The sequence below is a fragment of the Rhinatrema bivittatum genome, chromosome 11 (genome assembly GCF_901001135.1).
Source record: "Rhinatrema bivittatum chromosome 11, aRhiBiv1.1, whole genome shotgun sequence".
Taxonomy (NCBI): Eukaryota; Metazoa; Chordata; class Amphibia; order Gymnophiona; family Rhinatrematidae; genus Rhinatrema; species Rhinatrema bivittatum.
This window is the reverse complement of record NC_042625.1, coordinates 19,683,067-19,700,427: the sequence shown is the minus strand read 5'-3', so window position 1 is coordinate 19,700,427 and position 17,361 is coordinate 19,683,067. Positions and strand designations below refer to the sequence as shown.

Below are 17,361 nucleotides of genomic sequence, written 5' to 3'. Positions count from 1 at the left end.
GCTCCACTAAGAATTAGATCTAAAAATGCTCCCTCTCTCGTCGTTTCCTGAACCAATTGCTCCATAAAGCTATCATTTATTCCATCCAGGAACGTTATCTCTCTAGCGTGACCCGATGATACATTTACCCAGTCTATATTGGGGTAATTGAAATCTCCCATTATTACTGCACTACCAATTTGGTTAGCTTCCCTAATTTCTCTTAGCATTTCACTGTCCATCTCAGCATCTTGACCAGGTGGACGGTAGTATACCCCTATCACTATAGTCTTCCCCGACACACAAGGGATTTCTACCCATAAAGATTCAATTTTGTATTTAGTCTCTTGCAGGATGTTTATCCTGTTGGATTCTATGCCATCCCGGTCATAAAGCGCCACACCTCCTCCCGAGTGCTCCTCTCTGTCATTGTGATATAATTTGTACCCCGGTATAGCACTGTCCCATTGGTTATCCTCTTTCCACCGTGTCTCTGAGATGCCAATTAAGTCTATGTCATCATTTACTGCTATACATTCTAATTCTCCCATCTTACTTCTTAGACTTCTGGCATTAGCATACAAACATTTCAAAGTTTGTTTTTTGTTTGTATTTTCATTCTGCTTTTTAATTGATAGGGATAAGTTAGAATTTTTTAGCTCAGGTGAGTTTTTAGTTACAGGCACTTGGACTACTTTTCTAATTATTGGAACCTCACTGTCTGGATGCCCTAATTCTAATGCATCATTAGTATCCTTTAAAGATACCTCTCTCTGAACCATGTGCTGCTGAGCGACTGTCGGCTTTCCCATTTGTTCTAGTTTAAAAGCTGCTCTATCTCCTTTTTTTTTTTTTTTTTAAATTCTTTATTTCTAATCATTTTCTTCAAAATACAACAAAGATATTTTGTAGTACATGTATGGTTTGCATAACATTCATAAACACCTTTCATACAACTCATATATAAAAGAAATCTAATGCATCAACCAAATTTTTCTAAGTCCTCAATAATAGGGGATTACACTCCAGAAATACTATTTAAGGCATCTGTATTGACAAAAAAATTCATGAAATAACAACGATCTCACTAGGGTTGCTTCCATTATTATACAGAGATTTTACGTTATACTACAGAGTTATTTTCCAGTCCCTGGTTTAACTCAGTCTGTTTACTAGCTACGAATTTCACCAGTTGAGACGGTTGAAAAAATTGATATTTTACATTTTTGAAAGTGATACAACATTTGCATGGAAATTTTAGTTTAAAAATTGCTCCCATTTGAAGTAATTTAGGTTTTAAATTAAGAAATTCTTTCCTTCTCCTTTGTGTTTCTCTTGTAACATCTGGAAACATCCTAACGTCTAAATGACAAAATTTTTCTTTAATGTTCCTAAAGAACAATTTCTGTACCCATTCTTTATCAGAATTTAAAAGGAAATTATCATTGTGGCTGGTTGAGCCAACTCTTCATTAGTAGATTCCAGAATTTCAGTAATATTCAATGGCATTTCAGACTGATAGTCATCTTTCTTCTCGGAATCTATTTTCCAAGCTGGAACATAGTAAATCTGCGTTAAAGGAGGAAGTGCTTGTTGTGGGATCTTAAGAAATTCTAAAGCAAATTTGTTCCACATTTCTTTTGCTGATAAAGTAGGAGATTTTGGAAAATTTATCAATCTAAGATTTTTACTTTGTAATTGATTTTCTAAATTTTCCATCTTCCTGGTAAGGAATTGGTTCTCTTTTATAATCAATTCATTTTGAAGGGATAATTTTTTTATATCCTGAACATTCTTCTCAATTTTCTGATCTCTCATTTCATCTTTAATTATTACTCTATTAATCTTGGTTTCCAATATTCCTATATTTTTCACAATAGGTTTTAATTGCAATGTAACATTTTTATTTAACACAACCAAGGTTTCCCATATGACTTCTAAAGAAAATTCAGATGGTCTATCAATTGAAATAATGTCAGGAACATCACAACTTATTATATTCTCCTGAGACATCAACAACTCTTCTATAACTTCCCCTTCTGAAATATCGGCCCTACTTGGCCGTCCCTGCAGTTTGATCCATAGTTGGTCCTGGAGTTACATCATGGTCACCATTTTGCACTGGTGCCAGAGTGTCCTTTAATGGTACAGTTCTTAACACTGCTGGATTTTCAGGGGGGGACCTCTGGTCCGGGGATAATGAGATCTCCCAATCACGAAGGGGTGCTGTGCCTTCCTGCACTCCTTCAAGTGAAACATCACCCGGTATTATTACTCCCCTTCTGATGTGGGCATCCATGGGGCCCAGCACCGGACTCGCTAATGATTCTAACATAGGCCTCTCTCTAGCCCTCCGTTTGCGGGCAGAGTGAGGCATATCAAAGAAAACTTCGAAAAGAAAAGTTTTTACTTAGCTGAGTGGATCGTTTCTTTATGGAATCCCCTGGTGGAGAAGGAGTAGTTAGAGAGTACTTACAGTTCAGACGATATTACAAAACCCTTCAACTTCCTCACAATTCCGACACAAAGCCGCACTAAGCCGCGCGGCTTGGACAAGCGCCGCTGTTGAGCCGATTTTATGGGCTCAGCGTCCCGCCCTGATGGTGTCACGGGTGGGCGGGGTTTCCAGCGTCGTCGTCTGGGCTCGGGGCCGGGTTGCCTCACCTCGGTTCTCCGGGCCGGCCGCCCTACCCTCCAGGAAAAGTCCAAAAAGAGAGGTAAAATCAAATAGGGACTCTCTCCCTCCTCCAGCGCCCTCTATCTCCTTTTTAAAGGTTAGCGCCAGCAGTCTGGTTCCACCCTGGTTAAGGTGCAGCCCATCCCTTCGGAAGAGACTCCCCCTTCCCCAAAAGGTTCCCCAGTTCCTAACAAAACTGAATCCCTCTTCCTTGCACCATCGTCTCATCCACGCATTGAGACTCCGGAGCTCTGCCTGCCTCTGGTGACCTGCGCGTGGAACAGGGAGCATTTCAGAGAATGCTACCCTGGATGTTCTGGATTTAAGCTTTCTACCTAAGAGCAACTCCTTCAAAAAAGTGAAGCAGATTTGTGAGGCAAGACTTGCCTTGGTAAAGCCATGCTGACTTTGTTCCATTAAACCATGTCTTTCTATATGTTCTGTGATTTTGATGTTTAGAACACTTTCCACTATTTTTCCTGGCACTGAAGTCAGGCTAACCAGTCTGTAGTTTCCCGGATCGCCCCTGGAGCCCTTTTTAAATATGGGGGTTACATTAGCTATCCTCCAGTCTTCTGATCTAATAATCCTAAAACAGGGTTTCCCAAACCTTTTCTGAGTGCCCTACAGCCAGTCAGGTTTTCAGGATATCCACAATAAATATGCATGAGATGAATTAGCATATCATGGAGACTCAGTATAAGCAAATTTATCTCTTGCCATAGTCATTGTGGATTTCTTGAAAACCTGACTGGCTGTGCGGTACCCAGGAGAGGTTTGGGAAGTCCTTTACTAAAACAAGATGAGAATCTTAGCAAGGTTTTTCTTTTTTTTTTTTTTTTTTTTTTCAAATATGGGTTTAGAAAATTGTACTGACTAGGCAATGATAAAAAAAAAAAAGTTAGTGATACTGTATATTAAGGAGTTTTGATGGCAAAGCAATAGGGAGCATGTACAGTTACTGTTAAATTGAAGTAGTGCTGGACTTGAAATTCATGTTGTCATCTGAAATCCAGGGTTATTTTTTAGTGCAGATATGCTACAATAATGCTAGCTTGTAACCTGGGGAGACTACAGTTAGAATGAGAAGTGATTTTGTTTATAGGGTACTTTGGACAAAGGCCTTTATATACCTTTCAGATATGACAACTTGACTTTAGTGGCTATAGCGCTGAAACAAAACTGGACACCAGTTGTTTGCCATTTCTACAACTCTGATTTCATCTTCAGGAAGCCATTTGTCTTCCCTATGTTTATAATATGAACTACAAGCTCTGAGGCAGAGACCTTTTGCAGTCCTTCTTGTTAACACAGTTCTATAAATATGTAATTTGATTATAGATTACCTTAGTAAACAGAAGAATACTGAATGTAGTTTTACTATAACTTGTTTAGGAGTTTGCTAAACATTTCTTTGCTTTTACATACTTGGAGTTAATGAGTTTTTTTTTTCATGTATGGTTTTGCTTGACAGAGTAAAATTTAGGATAATCACTCTGATTCTATTTAGATGGAGGTTGAAACTATTTAGTATTTGGTCCTGTCTTTTGTTTACCTTTCATAAGGGGAAAAAAAAATCTCCCTCCATTATCTGGGCTTCCTACTTCAGTCTCATTAATCATGGTAATAAAGGAGGTTTGAAGTCTAGGTACCATCGACTGGCGTTCATGACTGCTAGAGATTTTTTATACCTGAACCACTCATCTTACCTGTTAATAGTTCAGGAATCACTGTGGCATAGAAAAGGCAATTGAAAAATGTAGCGCATGCTTAGCTAACCTTTATGCCCAGATGTTTCTTTGAAAATTATCCTCCATGTAACAGTCTCAGCTGATTGGTCCAAAAGACAGACTTTTAATTCTAGAACCTAGCGCAGACTTTGCCAATGGATTTGCTGTACAGAATGACTCTCTGGTAATTTGCATATAGGGTCAATAGTACAATTAACACTCTTTATCTGTATGCTTTTTTTTACCTTTCTTCATGTTGACGTTTTGATGTCTAACCAACTAACTGACTTGCAGTCACCTGATTAGAGCAGAATATTTCCTTAGAAACAAATGTTAGCCATATTTTAAAGGCTTCAATTTTGTAATTATTTCTCTGCAAATCAAAGGGAAAAAATGAAAACATATCTAGTTGTTTGCATCACTCTTTTAGCTTATGGATTGAAATTGTACATCAGTAAAGAAATGGTAATGTGTGTATAAACTGTAATCACTATCTGTTATGGAAATTTACAGCTAGAGATTAACATGAATGTCTAGGGTAGTTTAAATTTCTAGGTAAACATTAACTTCAGACACAGGTCTGACGAAGAAATCATATGACCTGCTTGTCAGTTTATAAAGAACAATATATTTGGGTGTGTTTCAATTGAGGTAGTGTTATTGGTTAGAATTTTGTCTAAACTAGAAAGTGGTTAGCTTTTGTAATAGGGACATCAGGTTTCCTGTGAGTCCCTAAAGTGAATCTATTGAAAACATTTTATTCATAGTAATCATTGCATTACTCTATAAAAATATAGGTATATAGAAAAAATATGCTGGGAGAGGGCTTAGGGAGGAGTTTTTCAAAAGGTTTAACCAGATAAGTAACCTCTCTAATTAGGAATGGCCCCCAACTCTTGGCTGGCGAAATTTACCCCTTAATGCTCAAGGCACACAAATTTAGCCAGCTAACCCCCTCCCCCCCAAACCCCCCCCCAAAAAAAACAGCAGTCTTGGGGGAAAGAAGTTAGCCCCTTAGCCAGGCGTTCTGTGCTAACCAGTTAACTTGCATTCCTAACTGAATCAATTACAGACTTCAGTGTAACTGATTTGGTTCAGCAGAAAATGCCCCTAAAGATAAATTGTTAAAATTAACAAATTATCTTAACCACTTAGTGGCTTCTTTAAAGTTGATACCTATGATTTTATATACATACACACCAACGCCCTACAGATTGTACTACAGTTTGTGTGCTGCTTTTTTCCTATATGCTTACCTTTTTATGAATTTAAATGGGAATGAGCAGGAGAGACGACCAGTCACAAAACTAAAGCAGGTAGTCCAGGCGACAGTGAAACCATTGTGCTTTCCTTTTTAGGTGTTGGTAATGAAGGAAGAGAGAGAGAGTTGAACAAAGATGGCAAAAAATGAAATTAAATATCTGAGGTAAGGGAAGGATAGATGAAAAAAAGAGGAGACAAGCATATAGAAGGAATAATGGAAAGAAAAACCAGCAATGTTAATCAGAGGTTTGCAAACCTGTTCTGGAGGACTCCCAGCCAGTCAGGTTTTCAGGATATCCACAATGAATATGCATGAGTATGCAAATTGTATCTCATGCATAGTCATTGTGGATATCCTGAAAACCTGACTGGCTGAGGGTCCTCCAAGGGCAGGTTTGGGAACCTCTGATTTAGATAACAAACAAGATGAAAGCAGAAATATGATTTAAGGCAAAAATCCCTCCCATTAAACAAAGCAGAGGACAAAAAAACCCCTTTTTCTATCTAGTTTAGGTATTGGAATACAGCTTAATGAAGTACTACATTATTTTATATTCAATGTGCAATTTGTATTTTTTTTTAAATTATGTATGTAAGTACTGACAAAAGCATGATATACTCGTTAGCTCTACTTCTTGCATGTACAGTAGTATATGTGCCTAAATGTCTTCATATACAATTTTTGGCATTTTTTTTTAATGCTGGGAGAAGTGAGGTGGTTAAGGTAGTACCCACTTGTACTAATCATAACCCCATCTCCCTGACGTGAGCATTGCAAACTTGGGCTGTCTGGCATTCCCTTTCCATGCCACAACTTCCTTCATTCCTCCCTGGAACTTCGAACTGGTGCCAATTTGTTGGAAAGTCAAAGCTCTAGAGGAAACATGATCTCCAGTTAACTCTGCATCTTTAATTTTGCTGCATAGACATCACTTCCTGTGGGACTCAGTTTGGATTCAAAGTGTCAATGTCTGATGTATGTTAAATGTCAATTGAGAAACAGACCCAAATATTAATGCTGAAATGTAAATATAGTATTTGCTGTTGACTTTTGAATGTTTGCAGCCCCGGAGTGTGTGTGTATATGTGTGTGTATATATATTTAATTAATTAATTAATTAATTTAACATTTTTTATATACTGATAGCCGTATGCACATTGTACCGGTTTACAGGGAACAGGCAGCAGGCCAGAAAAAGGCAAAGCTGTTACATAGAACGCATAAATGTAACATATGAATATAATTAATTGAACATAGGCGATATATTTGATGGAAAAGAAGCAAAACATATTAACTTAGCATTAAAGTATATAGATAGATATATATTTATTTATTTTTATATACCAGTGTTCGATATTACATATCACATCGGTTTACATTAAAACATAAGATGCAGGAAATAAGTTTCCTTTGTCTAATACATTGAACATTTATAACAAGGAAATTGTTAACAAGGGATAAAACTAAAAACATGGAGAAAGGTTAAACAAAAGAGGAAGAATAATGGAAGTTAAAAATGAAAAGGTAGCATAACGGGTTGCACAAAGGGGAGTGCCCCTTTCTCGCGCCCCTTCGGCGCGCAACGCCTGGTGGAATGGAAGCGGATCGATGCTAGGCGGGATGATGTCAGGGGGGGTGGGTCTCTTGATCACTGTTTTCCTCTCACCGTTCTCTTCTCAGTTTCCAACGTGGATTTTTTCATTTTTTTTGTCTTTTTCTCTTCAGTGTGCGCTTTTAAAAGTGCCCACCAGCAGAGTACATTCAGGTACTGTAATCTACTTAGAAGTGCTGAAAAAAAAAAGTGCGAAAAGAGGAATATAAATTAAATAAGTCATCTCAAATTCTTGAAGGGGTACAGTAGTCATAAAGGTTGAGAACCATTGAGTTAGATAATCATGATGTCAGTGTTGTGGGGAACTGGGGAAAGCAAATTGCTAACATTGGTGCTCTGACTGCAATGGAATGAGCTTTCTAATGTTACTGAGAGAAGTGCATATTTGCATACATCCTGTCCTTGGCAAAGAAGAGAGCATGCTGATCTCAGGGCTTAAAAACAATAAACTTTCTTTTTTTTTTTTTAAATTCCTATCAAAGTAAAATACTCCTACCATTTCCTCCAGATTCTGCTAAGAAGGGCAATATATAAAATATGAAAATAGTTCTTCTCATTTATTTATTCATTTGATTGATATTCTGCTTTTTCATAACTTTGTCTTGTGGGCAGATTGCAATTTGGATTGTAATTTTAATTGTAATCAAATCAAAAACAATAAATATGAGGTTAGAGCAGAAAATACAGTTGTGGCTAAAGTAAAGGTAGATTGTAAGAAATCAGCTAGATTGAAAAAAACAAAGCAAGCATAGTAGATAAGAAAGAGCCCAATGGACGAAATGGATAGCAAGACTATAAGAATGATTACAAGAATACAGGGTGGGTGGGTGTATGTGTGTATATATTACTATAATAAGATAAGCACTTTGTGCTGCAATAGTAAAAGTAAATTAAGTAGGAGTAGTCCACTGGTGGACGAAGTTATGGGCTCGCGGTCAGTAAGTTCTGGCATTCAGGTAGTAGAGGGAAGAGTCTTTGCCTTGGAATCTAGGGGAAAGCGTCTTCTGAAGAAGACGCTTTCCTTTTTTTGGAAAGGTGAGGTAGGAAGTCTCAAAGCTTAAAGATAATGGTATCTTGTTCCATATTCTTAGGGCATAGCAACTGAATGCATAAAGTGTCAAGCTTGCTAATCTGGCTGAAGCCAGAGAAGAGGAAGATAGGAGAGCCATCTGGGAGGTTTGGAGCTCCCTTATTGAAAAATAGAAGCTGGGAGAGATAATCAGTTGAACCTGTTTATTCACAAACTTAAAGATAAAGCAAAGAATTTTGAATTTTATCCTATGTCAATGTAGCTGATGCAAGATTGGCCTTATATGGTCTTATTTGACTTCTACTAGAAGTCTACAGCTGTTCTCTGTAGCATTTGAAGGTGTTTGAGGTTGTATTGTGAGATGTCGTTAAATACAGTAGTCGAGGATATCTGAGTAAGGAAGTGGACCAGAAACCCAAAATCATTCAGAGGTTTCCTCACTCTATGCTAGTGCTTCTCAGCCAGTGTGCTGGGGCACACTGGTATGCCTTGGGAACATTCTTCCTGTGCCTCAGTGCTGGCAACCTCACCACGCTCCTTCCCCTGGGCTCGTGCTGGATTCTCTTGGACAGTGCCCCAGATCTTGCTGCTTCCTCTTGCCTCTGTAACCAGCCATGAGGAAGACTGGATAGGAGTGGTAGGGAGCCCACACTGCAATAGTGAATGGCAGGAAAGAGTCTTGGCGCCATGCTCCAGCCCCTCCCCTCCATTCCCATCTCCACCTGCTGCTGGAGTATAGGGCTCTTCTATATTATGCTCTGTTAATTTGGAGAGTAACTGCTCCAAGTTTTAAATATCTGTGCTGCAGGGACTTGGGAGAATGATTTGTGGAAGGGGGGGGGGCTTGAATGCTGAAAGGAGGTGAAGGGAGAAAGGGTGAATGTTTGGGGGGAGGGACTATGCAAAGGATGAATGTTGAGGGAGGTTAGATGTGTGTGAATGCTTGGGGTGGAGGAGGCACAGGATGCTGACATAGTATTATGCACTGCTGCTCCTGCTGGGGAGGGGGCAGGGAGAGAATCGGTCATATCAGGGCATTGGGGAAGGTAGGAAAGGGGGAGGATGGGAGAGAGAGGGTCAGGTATGAAAGGAAAAAAATCAGGAGGAGGCAGGGGAGAAGAAGAAGGGACAATGGACCATAGATAAGTCAGGGTGATGGAGAGAGAGAGGGATGGAGGACCCAGGATGTGGAGAGAGGATCAATCAAGTACTGGGAAGACAGACAGAGAAATGACTCAGGAATAGGGAATGAGAGAGAGGATCATGGATTTTGGAGTGGGGAATTCTGGGAGGTAATGGAAGAGAGAGAGAGAGAATGAGGAATGAAGAAGAGAACAAGCATCAAGGGAAGAGAAAGTATTAAAATATCCATTCAAGGAAAGACACAGAAGAAAAGAGGACACAGAGAAGGGTGGGGGACAAAAAAAAAAGGAGCAGAGAGAAGATCTGAGAATGAGAAGAGACACAATCAGCCAGAAAAGCATGTCAGAGACATCAACGTTTGGAAACTTTTATTGCCTGGTAGACTATTAATAATTCATCAGTATAAAATATCCTGGGACACAGATCAGTGTCTCTCTGACGTATACATATTTCTCACATAAAATTTACATACTGGAAACTTTCTGGTTTATAATTAATTCTTTTGTATGCAGGACATACCCATCAGCATGGAGACTTTTGTATTGGGCCAAGAATATTTTGTGGTGGTAAAATTTGAAGAATGTGCTTTTTAGATCTATTTTGAGAGTACCACAATTTTCCATGGAGGTAGTCCACCAGACCACCTCCTTCCTACCAAAATAAACTGCTTTCGCTACAGGGAAAAAGTATCCCAGATTCACCCACCAGAACTCTGATATTCTTATCCCATCTCCTTCCTTCCCATTGCAAGGAGAAGAGTAGCGCTGCTTACCTGTGTGCATCTTCTATATCAGCTTCAGTTCGCTGTTTGAATGCATGATGACCTGTAATCTATCCACATGTTCAGATGTCAGATTGATGCTGGTAGAAAGAGGCACACCCAGGTAAAAAGTGCTACTCTTCTGCTGTCAGTTTCCCTGGGAAGGGTGGGGGGGAGAGAGGTGGAGAGTGAGAATTATGTACATTTTCGAAAATTTGGTTTGGTGCATCATGAGCGTTGAGCAAACTTGAAAGTGTGGCATGAAATAAGGATCAAGAAGTACTGGTCTATGCGATTAGTGATTATAGCTTAATTTCAGTGGCAAGTTTATATTTTTCAAAGTAATTGTATAGTTGCAAATCATCGCGTATTACTGTGTCATCAAGCGTTCTTAAAATTGCATTGCCTCTGATTTGTACATCATAATACCTATGTATAAAAGGATTTAGACATATAGTCTTGGGCTGCTCCCTGTTAAATTACATTTTAGTGTTCCGAAGTATTTTGTAAAATAATATGTAATCCCACAGTGATCATTACATTACAATTTTTAGTCTGTTTGCAGGGAAGCTTATGCAATGAAGACAGTAATAGTATTTGTCTCCAAACTGAAGGGTGATAATTGATGTAGAAGATGTAACCAGGATCAATAGTTGCTCTCTTAGTAAAGTGTCCTTAATTCATAAACAGGTTTCATAGTGTGTCAAGTTTAGCCTCAGATTTTGTTTACATTTATCAATGTTTCCCTGACAATTCACAATATTTAAATTGGCATCATGTATCCAGTGACTCTTAAGTTTTCACAGCTTTTGGCTTCCAGCTAGTTTATAGCTTGCCTAATATATTTTGTACAGATCAATTATTTTTAGTAAACAATTAACCATGGAAATGTATGAAATGCTTCTTGGAATTAGTAATGATCTGAAAGATCTCTGTACTGTATTGGGAGTTAAAATGGTAAATTTGTTTGACATTGATTTCTTTAAGACTGTGTCATGTTTGTCAGCTTCAATAAAAATATTCTTATTAAAAGTTCTCATGCATTATTCTGTTAACATTGGTTTCCAATAATTTGTTTTTCATATAGTTTTAAATTCCTATTTTAGCTTTTTAAATAGTAATAAAATGGCACCAATAAATCATAAATTCCAAACTCTCAAGAAAGTGTCCCATCAACAAATTTTAAAGTGTGTCTTTTAAAACATTATAAAGGGAAAGAAACCTCTTCTATTAGATCAAACTGTTTTTCTAAACAAAGCATTCATTGCAAAAATTTTTAAAGAAGGAAGTGGATGTTTCATAGAACTTCACTGCATTACTTTGTAATGCTTCATGTCTGTTTTAATCATGAACATTCCACCTCCAACCTTGATTATTTATAATTTTTTTTGTGAATTGCAATGTGCTTTAAAAACCAATCGTGGATATTCTTAATGGCAGTGATAAGTTAGAGTCCCGCGTTATTTATGATAATACCGACTGTGCGTCTGGCAATTCACTAACCACTCAATGATAAAACCGACTCTATCTCAAGATTTTTACCGTCCACCCGACAAGGCCTTGTTTCTGACCCCGAAGGGTCTTTCTTCAGGGGAAGTCGATAAAGGTTATTAATAAGTCGGGTTTACTTGAAGTTCTTCAAAACTCTAGGATCTTCATGCCTCACCCAAGGCTATGCGATGTTCAAGCAATGGAAAGTTATCAAGGAAACTCCTTCCTTCACTGCATGTTCATTCGAGTTATCGCGAGCTGGAATGCTTCGCTGTTATTCCATGTTAACGCTCTCTGTCAAATCATAGTCACTGAAAGTAACAAATGGTTGCAGAATAGTTCAAAAGGATAAAGTATTGTCTTCAGCTGTTTGGCATTTTGTAGCATAATGTAGTAATTATTTAAAAACCAACCAAACAAACTTTATTTTATGCATTCAATAAGCATACTGAAAAATAACTAAACTAATGTTACAAAATGCCCACAGTGTTGTCTTATGCATGTCATTCTTGTAGCTCTATCTTCAAGATATTCAGAATATGCCATGTGAAATCATTAGCTGATGAGGAAGGGAGAGGAAGAAATGTGAGAGGATAAGTAACTGGATGGAGATCTAAAAGTCCTAAGATCCAGGACAATACTACCAGATTGACATTTTCTAGAAATCTGGAGAAACCAAAGCCTGTACAGATTAGCTCTTATGTAATCAAACCAGTTAATTTAGTTTGCACATACTTTACAAAAAAAAAAAAGGAAGCAAATGAATAAATTAGGAAGCAGAAAGATTGCTGCCGCTAACAAGTCCAGCAATAAATCTTTATATTAAGGACATGCATGCAAAAATATTGACGAGGTATTTTTACCTCTACACTTTTTCTAGCAGGAGATTTAATCTTTCTGCTCAGTAATGGTGGTAATATCATTGTGAACCCAATGGCTTTGGGTGGCAGGGCATTAAATCCCTCCTCCTCATATTGTAGTGCTTCTCAATTTCAGCCAAAAGGCCAAGTAGAGTCTGCCCTTTAACTCATAGCAAAGACCTTATTCTTGAATCCGAGCCAAAAGGCCAAAACGTGAACTATACGATCATCTTTAAAACTAAAACAAAAAGCAGCGGGAAGAAGTTTGCAGACAAGTTGCAACCTCCCCAGCAAGACAATTTCTATGTAGTGCCAGTCTTGTCATAATGATTGTTCCGTACTACTTTAACGCAATAGATGTAAATGTCTGAGTAGGAATTCTATATAATGAAATCAAGGTCACAAAACACTTAGAATCTAACAAATGATTGTTTTTCTACTTTAACTAAAATTATATTACACGCTTTTTTTAACCAGTAATGCACAAAGAATTGCAGCATTCCCATGGAAGGATGGTGCTTGACAATCCTTTACTGCAAATGTTTCTTCGAAAGATTTTTAAAACTATTTGTTGCAGCGTCATAATGTAATTACTTATTTTCAGAATTTTTGCCGAGTTTATATTTTTGCATAAAAGAAGCAAAATCTTTGGCATTATAGTATGTTTAGTTAAATGTCAGCATTTTTTTAAATCTCCTTTTGCCAACCTGCATTACATTATGGTCCTAGCTGCAAATGCTGAGACACAAATGTGGAGTATGCCTAGGAAATTACCAGCTGCATTTCCCATGACCCTGCTTAAGAGGCCACCAGTAATGCTTGAATCCCCTGTGTGACTCTTTCCTTTATCCAGCAGAATACGACAAGCTGCTGACGTCAGCATTGTTTTCTCTGGCCAGCGGGAGGTGAACTTCATATGTTATGGAGCTTAGGAAGGAGAAAATAGTAATCTATCTTTACATTTTGTTCCCCTTCTTGGAGGCTATTTGCTGTGCATTATAATGTACTAGTATATCTATAGTATTTTTGATCAACTCAGGATAGCTGAAAATCAGAAACTGTCAAAATACAAAAGGATCCAGCTATGTAAAGAACTCAATGTAAACTTACTTGGCAACCGTCATACATAGCCTCAGTAGTATATTGGCTTATGGTGTCAAGCCCTTGCAACTCTGGGCTTGAATAATCATAGGTTGCTGTAAGAATTTAAGAACCAAACACTGTGTGAAAACTACAAATGTTAGCTCTTAACGTTTTCCACCAGCCAGGGGAGAAATATCTTACTACCTGAAGTGCACGCTCCAACACGGCAGTGTTTCGGAGTGTCAGACTCCTTCCTCAGGGAACTTCAGGGAGGTAATTTGCTGGTGTAATTCTGTGTGGAAATACAATAAAAGAGTTCTGCAAATGCCAAAGGCTAATAGTTCAAGCAAATGGCCATTTGCTTGAACTATTAGCCTTTGGCATTTGGCATTTGCAGAACTCTTTTATTGTATTTCCACACAGAATTACACCAGCAAATTACCTCCCTGAAGTTCCCTGAGGAAGGAGTCTGACACTCCGAAACACTGCCGTGTTGGAGCGTGCATTTGCAGAACTCTTTTATTGTATTTCCACACAGAATTACACCAGCAAATTACCTCCCTGAAGTTCCCTGAGGAAGGAGTCTGACACTCCGAAACACTGCCGTGTTGGAGCGTGCACTTCAGGTAGTAAGATATTTCTCCCCTGGCTGGTGGAAAACGTTAAGAGCTAACATTTGTAGTTTTCACACAGTGTTTGGTTCTTAAATTCTTACAGCAACCTATGATTATTCAAGCCCAGAGTTGCAAGGGCTTGACACCATAAGCCAATATACTACTGAGGCTATGTATGACGGTTGCCAAGTAAGTTTACATTGAGTTCTTTACATAGCTGGATCCTTTTGTATTTTGCTAGTATATCTATATGCAGTTATGAGCAAAGATGTTTCAGCTCATTGTAAATCTAAATTTTAAAGCAGTTTCTGCTATATTGTATATGTATTGACCACATAATTTTTTAACACTTTTTTCTTTTTTTTTTTTAAGTTTGCTGTACTTTCTGATATTGGACGTGCCTAACTTTAATGGAGGTGTAATTAATTACAACAATGGCAACAGAGGTAGAAATAAAGTCCACGCTAACACCCATGACAGGTTTGACTGACTTAAGTGAAATTACAAATGAGAGAAAATCACCACGAACATATATCAGCCCTCTTTCAGATTCAAGCAATAAAGCCAGCAAGTTGTCAAATCTTACATCTCCACTCATCGTGGAAGAAAAGAGCAGACTTGGGAGTGCTTTGAAATTAACAACCACATCTACACCTGGAACACGACCAAGACTCTCCGCAAAACCATTTAAGTCTTCAGATTCTTTTGAAGTTAGGAAACTACCCATTACAGCTCCAAAACTGAATAGTTTTACCCACTCCTCATTACACGGCAAGCCAGGACAAACAGCAGCAGATGAAGAGCTATGTGGGAATGTCTTTTCTGTAGATCAGAAATTAGATGATACTGAAATTAGAGGGAGCAACATCTTCACCGCCCAAAAAGTATTTTGCTCCATACCAGCAACAAATATTTTAACTTCTGATACTACTTCTAATTTGAGATCAAATTCATTAAGTCTCACCCAAGGAACAGAGATTGCTGAAGAATTAAAACCTATTGATCTTTCACAAACAAAAGAGTGTCAGTCCATCTCCCAGTTTGAAGTAGTTTCTATGTTGTCAATGATTTCTCAGAAACCTGAAGGTGTCCTTCACAGTGAATTGTCAAGGTCTTCAGCTATTAGACCATTTCCAGTAGAATCTCATAGAACTGGTGAAAATAAAGGTTCCTGTATGGATGCTAAATCTAAAGATTTGAAAAAACCTGTTACTACTGATGCAACTTCACCTACTAAAGTACAGCTGAGAACAAAGCATAGGCCAGTATCTGCTGTGTTTCTGGAATCCTTGAGAGATTCAAAACCTGAAAATAGGGACATCTCTGAAGGAATGTCTTTGGACACATCTGATAAACCATGGGTTAGAAAACCAAGACCCTTGTCTGTGGATTTAACTGCTAAGTTTGAAAGTAAGTTCACTCCTCTACAACAGAAAACTATTTGTGCCTCTGAAGAAACAAAGGAAAATGTACCAGTAGCACATTCTGCCAACAGACTATCTCTAGAACAGTGTAAAATTATGTCCACAGGTGAAGGACTGCAGGCTAAGGGAAGAAGTGATTCTTTTAAGTCTAACTTTAAAAGTACCAGACAAAGTGATAACTTCCAACTGGATGAGCAGAAGCAGGAGACCCCATCAAAGGATGTGAATGGCTTCAGCTCTGAGATAACCAAGGAACTGCTTATCACCACTTTAGTGGAGAGTAGCCGTAAATGGGAAAATGAGAAAAAAACTCATGTGCCTGTTGATGAATGTGAATTGGAAAAAAACAAAGTTTCTCCAAATGACAAAAGCAAATCAAATAAGGGGTTGATGTTTTTGGATCCAAATGAAATTGCCCCAGTCTTAACAAGCGAAAAGCCTTCCACTAGCTCACAGAAGGAGGAGACTAGGAGTCCAGGTGGTTCAATCCAAAGGCGCATAAGTCTGCTGCTTGCAGGGAGCAGTTCCTCTCCAGCAAACGCAGAGCCAGCATCTGCTGAAAGGGAAAACAGAAATGTAGATATTCAAAAGAGAATTAAAGAATTCACAGTAGAAAATGTGGAAGTTAGACCAGGTAGTCTTCGGAAATCATTTACATCCCGGCCACTCTCTGCAGACTTGACCAAGATGTAAGTACTAGAGGAACATACTTTTTACCATAATTATGCTTTTGGTTTTATTAGAATTCAAAGTCTAATCTTAAGATGTGCACAATAGAATTCACTTTCATCCTTTCTCATAAAAGCTTATCTAATTAAGTTATGAGAAGTATTTTTATTACTGCAATCAACATTTTATTTTGTTTTGCTTACTTGCCCTTTTTGATCTTAAAAAATGCAACACAAAAAGAAGCACTAACAGAAGTCTGTATGAGAACCTAATTAGTTTTAGCTACATAGCAGCATTGCAATATGTGAGAGTGTATTGATATAACATAACTTTTAGGTTAAGTTCTGCAATGAAATGGTAGTTATTGTTAAAATATGTAGAGTTTAAACCCTAATACTGGGTGATAAATGTGAGCCAGTTTAGTCAGGTGCAGTATAAAATATGTTTGAGACACCAGATGTTCCCTATATTTTTTCTTTAATGGTTTAACAATATGGGGTACCTTAGTTCCTTGAGCAAGAATCATCAAAAATTTCATAGGATTGCCTGGAATAAAACTGAGGAGACTAGATCAGGGGTGGGCAATTCTAGACGGGTTTTCGGGATATCACTAATCAATGTAGATGTGAGAGATTTTGCATGCAAATGTCTCATGCATTTTTCATTAGGGATATACTGAAAACCTGCCGGTTGGTGGTTTTGAGGACCAGAATTGCCCACTTCTGGATTACATGGACCTATTGGTTTTTATCTGCTGGCGTATTCTGTTTCAGTCAGATATATAGTTTATTCTTGATCTGGTTGTCCTCATTTCCCTTCAGTATGGTGTTACTGCAGAATTGTATATGCTGAGTTGATTCATCTTGTCCTTCACTATTCCAGTTGAGCTTCCTGTAGTACCATTTACCGAAAGTGAGTTGGTTATAGCAGCAGTGACAGGTACAGTACGAAAGAGAATAGATGAGATTTTTCATGTTGACATCAGATGGGGGAGGAAAAGTTAGTTTAGCTATAAAGATTTGTTA

General features: G+C 38.1%; 1 protein-coding gene across 3 annotated transcripts in view; it reads left to right on the top strand.

Annotated features, from left to right (window-relative positions):
• Positions 1–17,361, top strand: part of KIAA1671 (KIAA1671 ortholog) — a 471,755-nt gene that overhangs the window by 109,935 nt on the left and 344,459 nt on the right. For all 3 annotated transcript variants that reach the window (XM_029619185.1, XM_029619186.1, XM_029619184.1), the window contains exon 2: positions 14,616–16,356. In XM_029619185.1, the coding sequence (XP_029475045.1) occupies positions 14,678–16,356 (1,679 nt within the window). In that variant the 5' untranslated portion in view covers positions 14,616–14,677. The remainder of the gene's footprint in view (positions 1–14,615; positions 16,357–17,361) is intronic.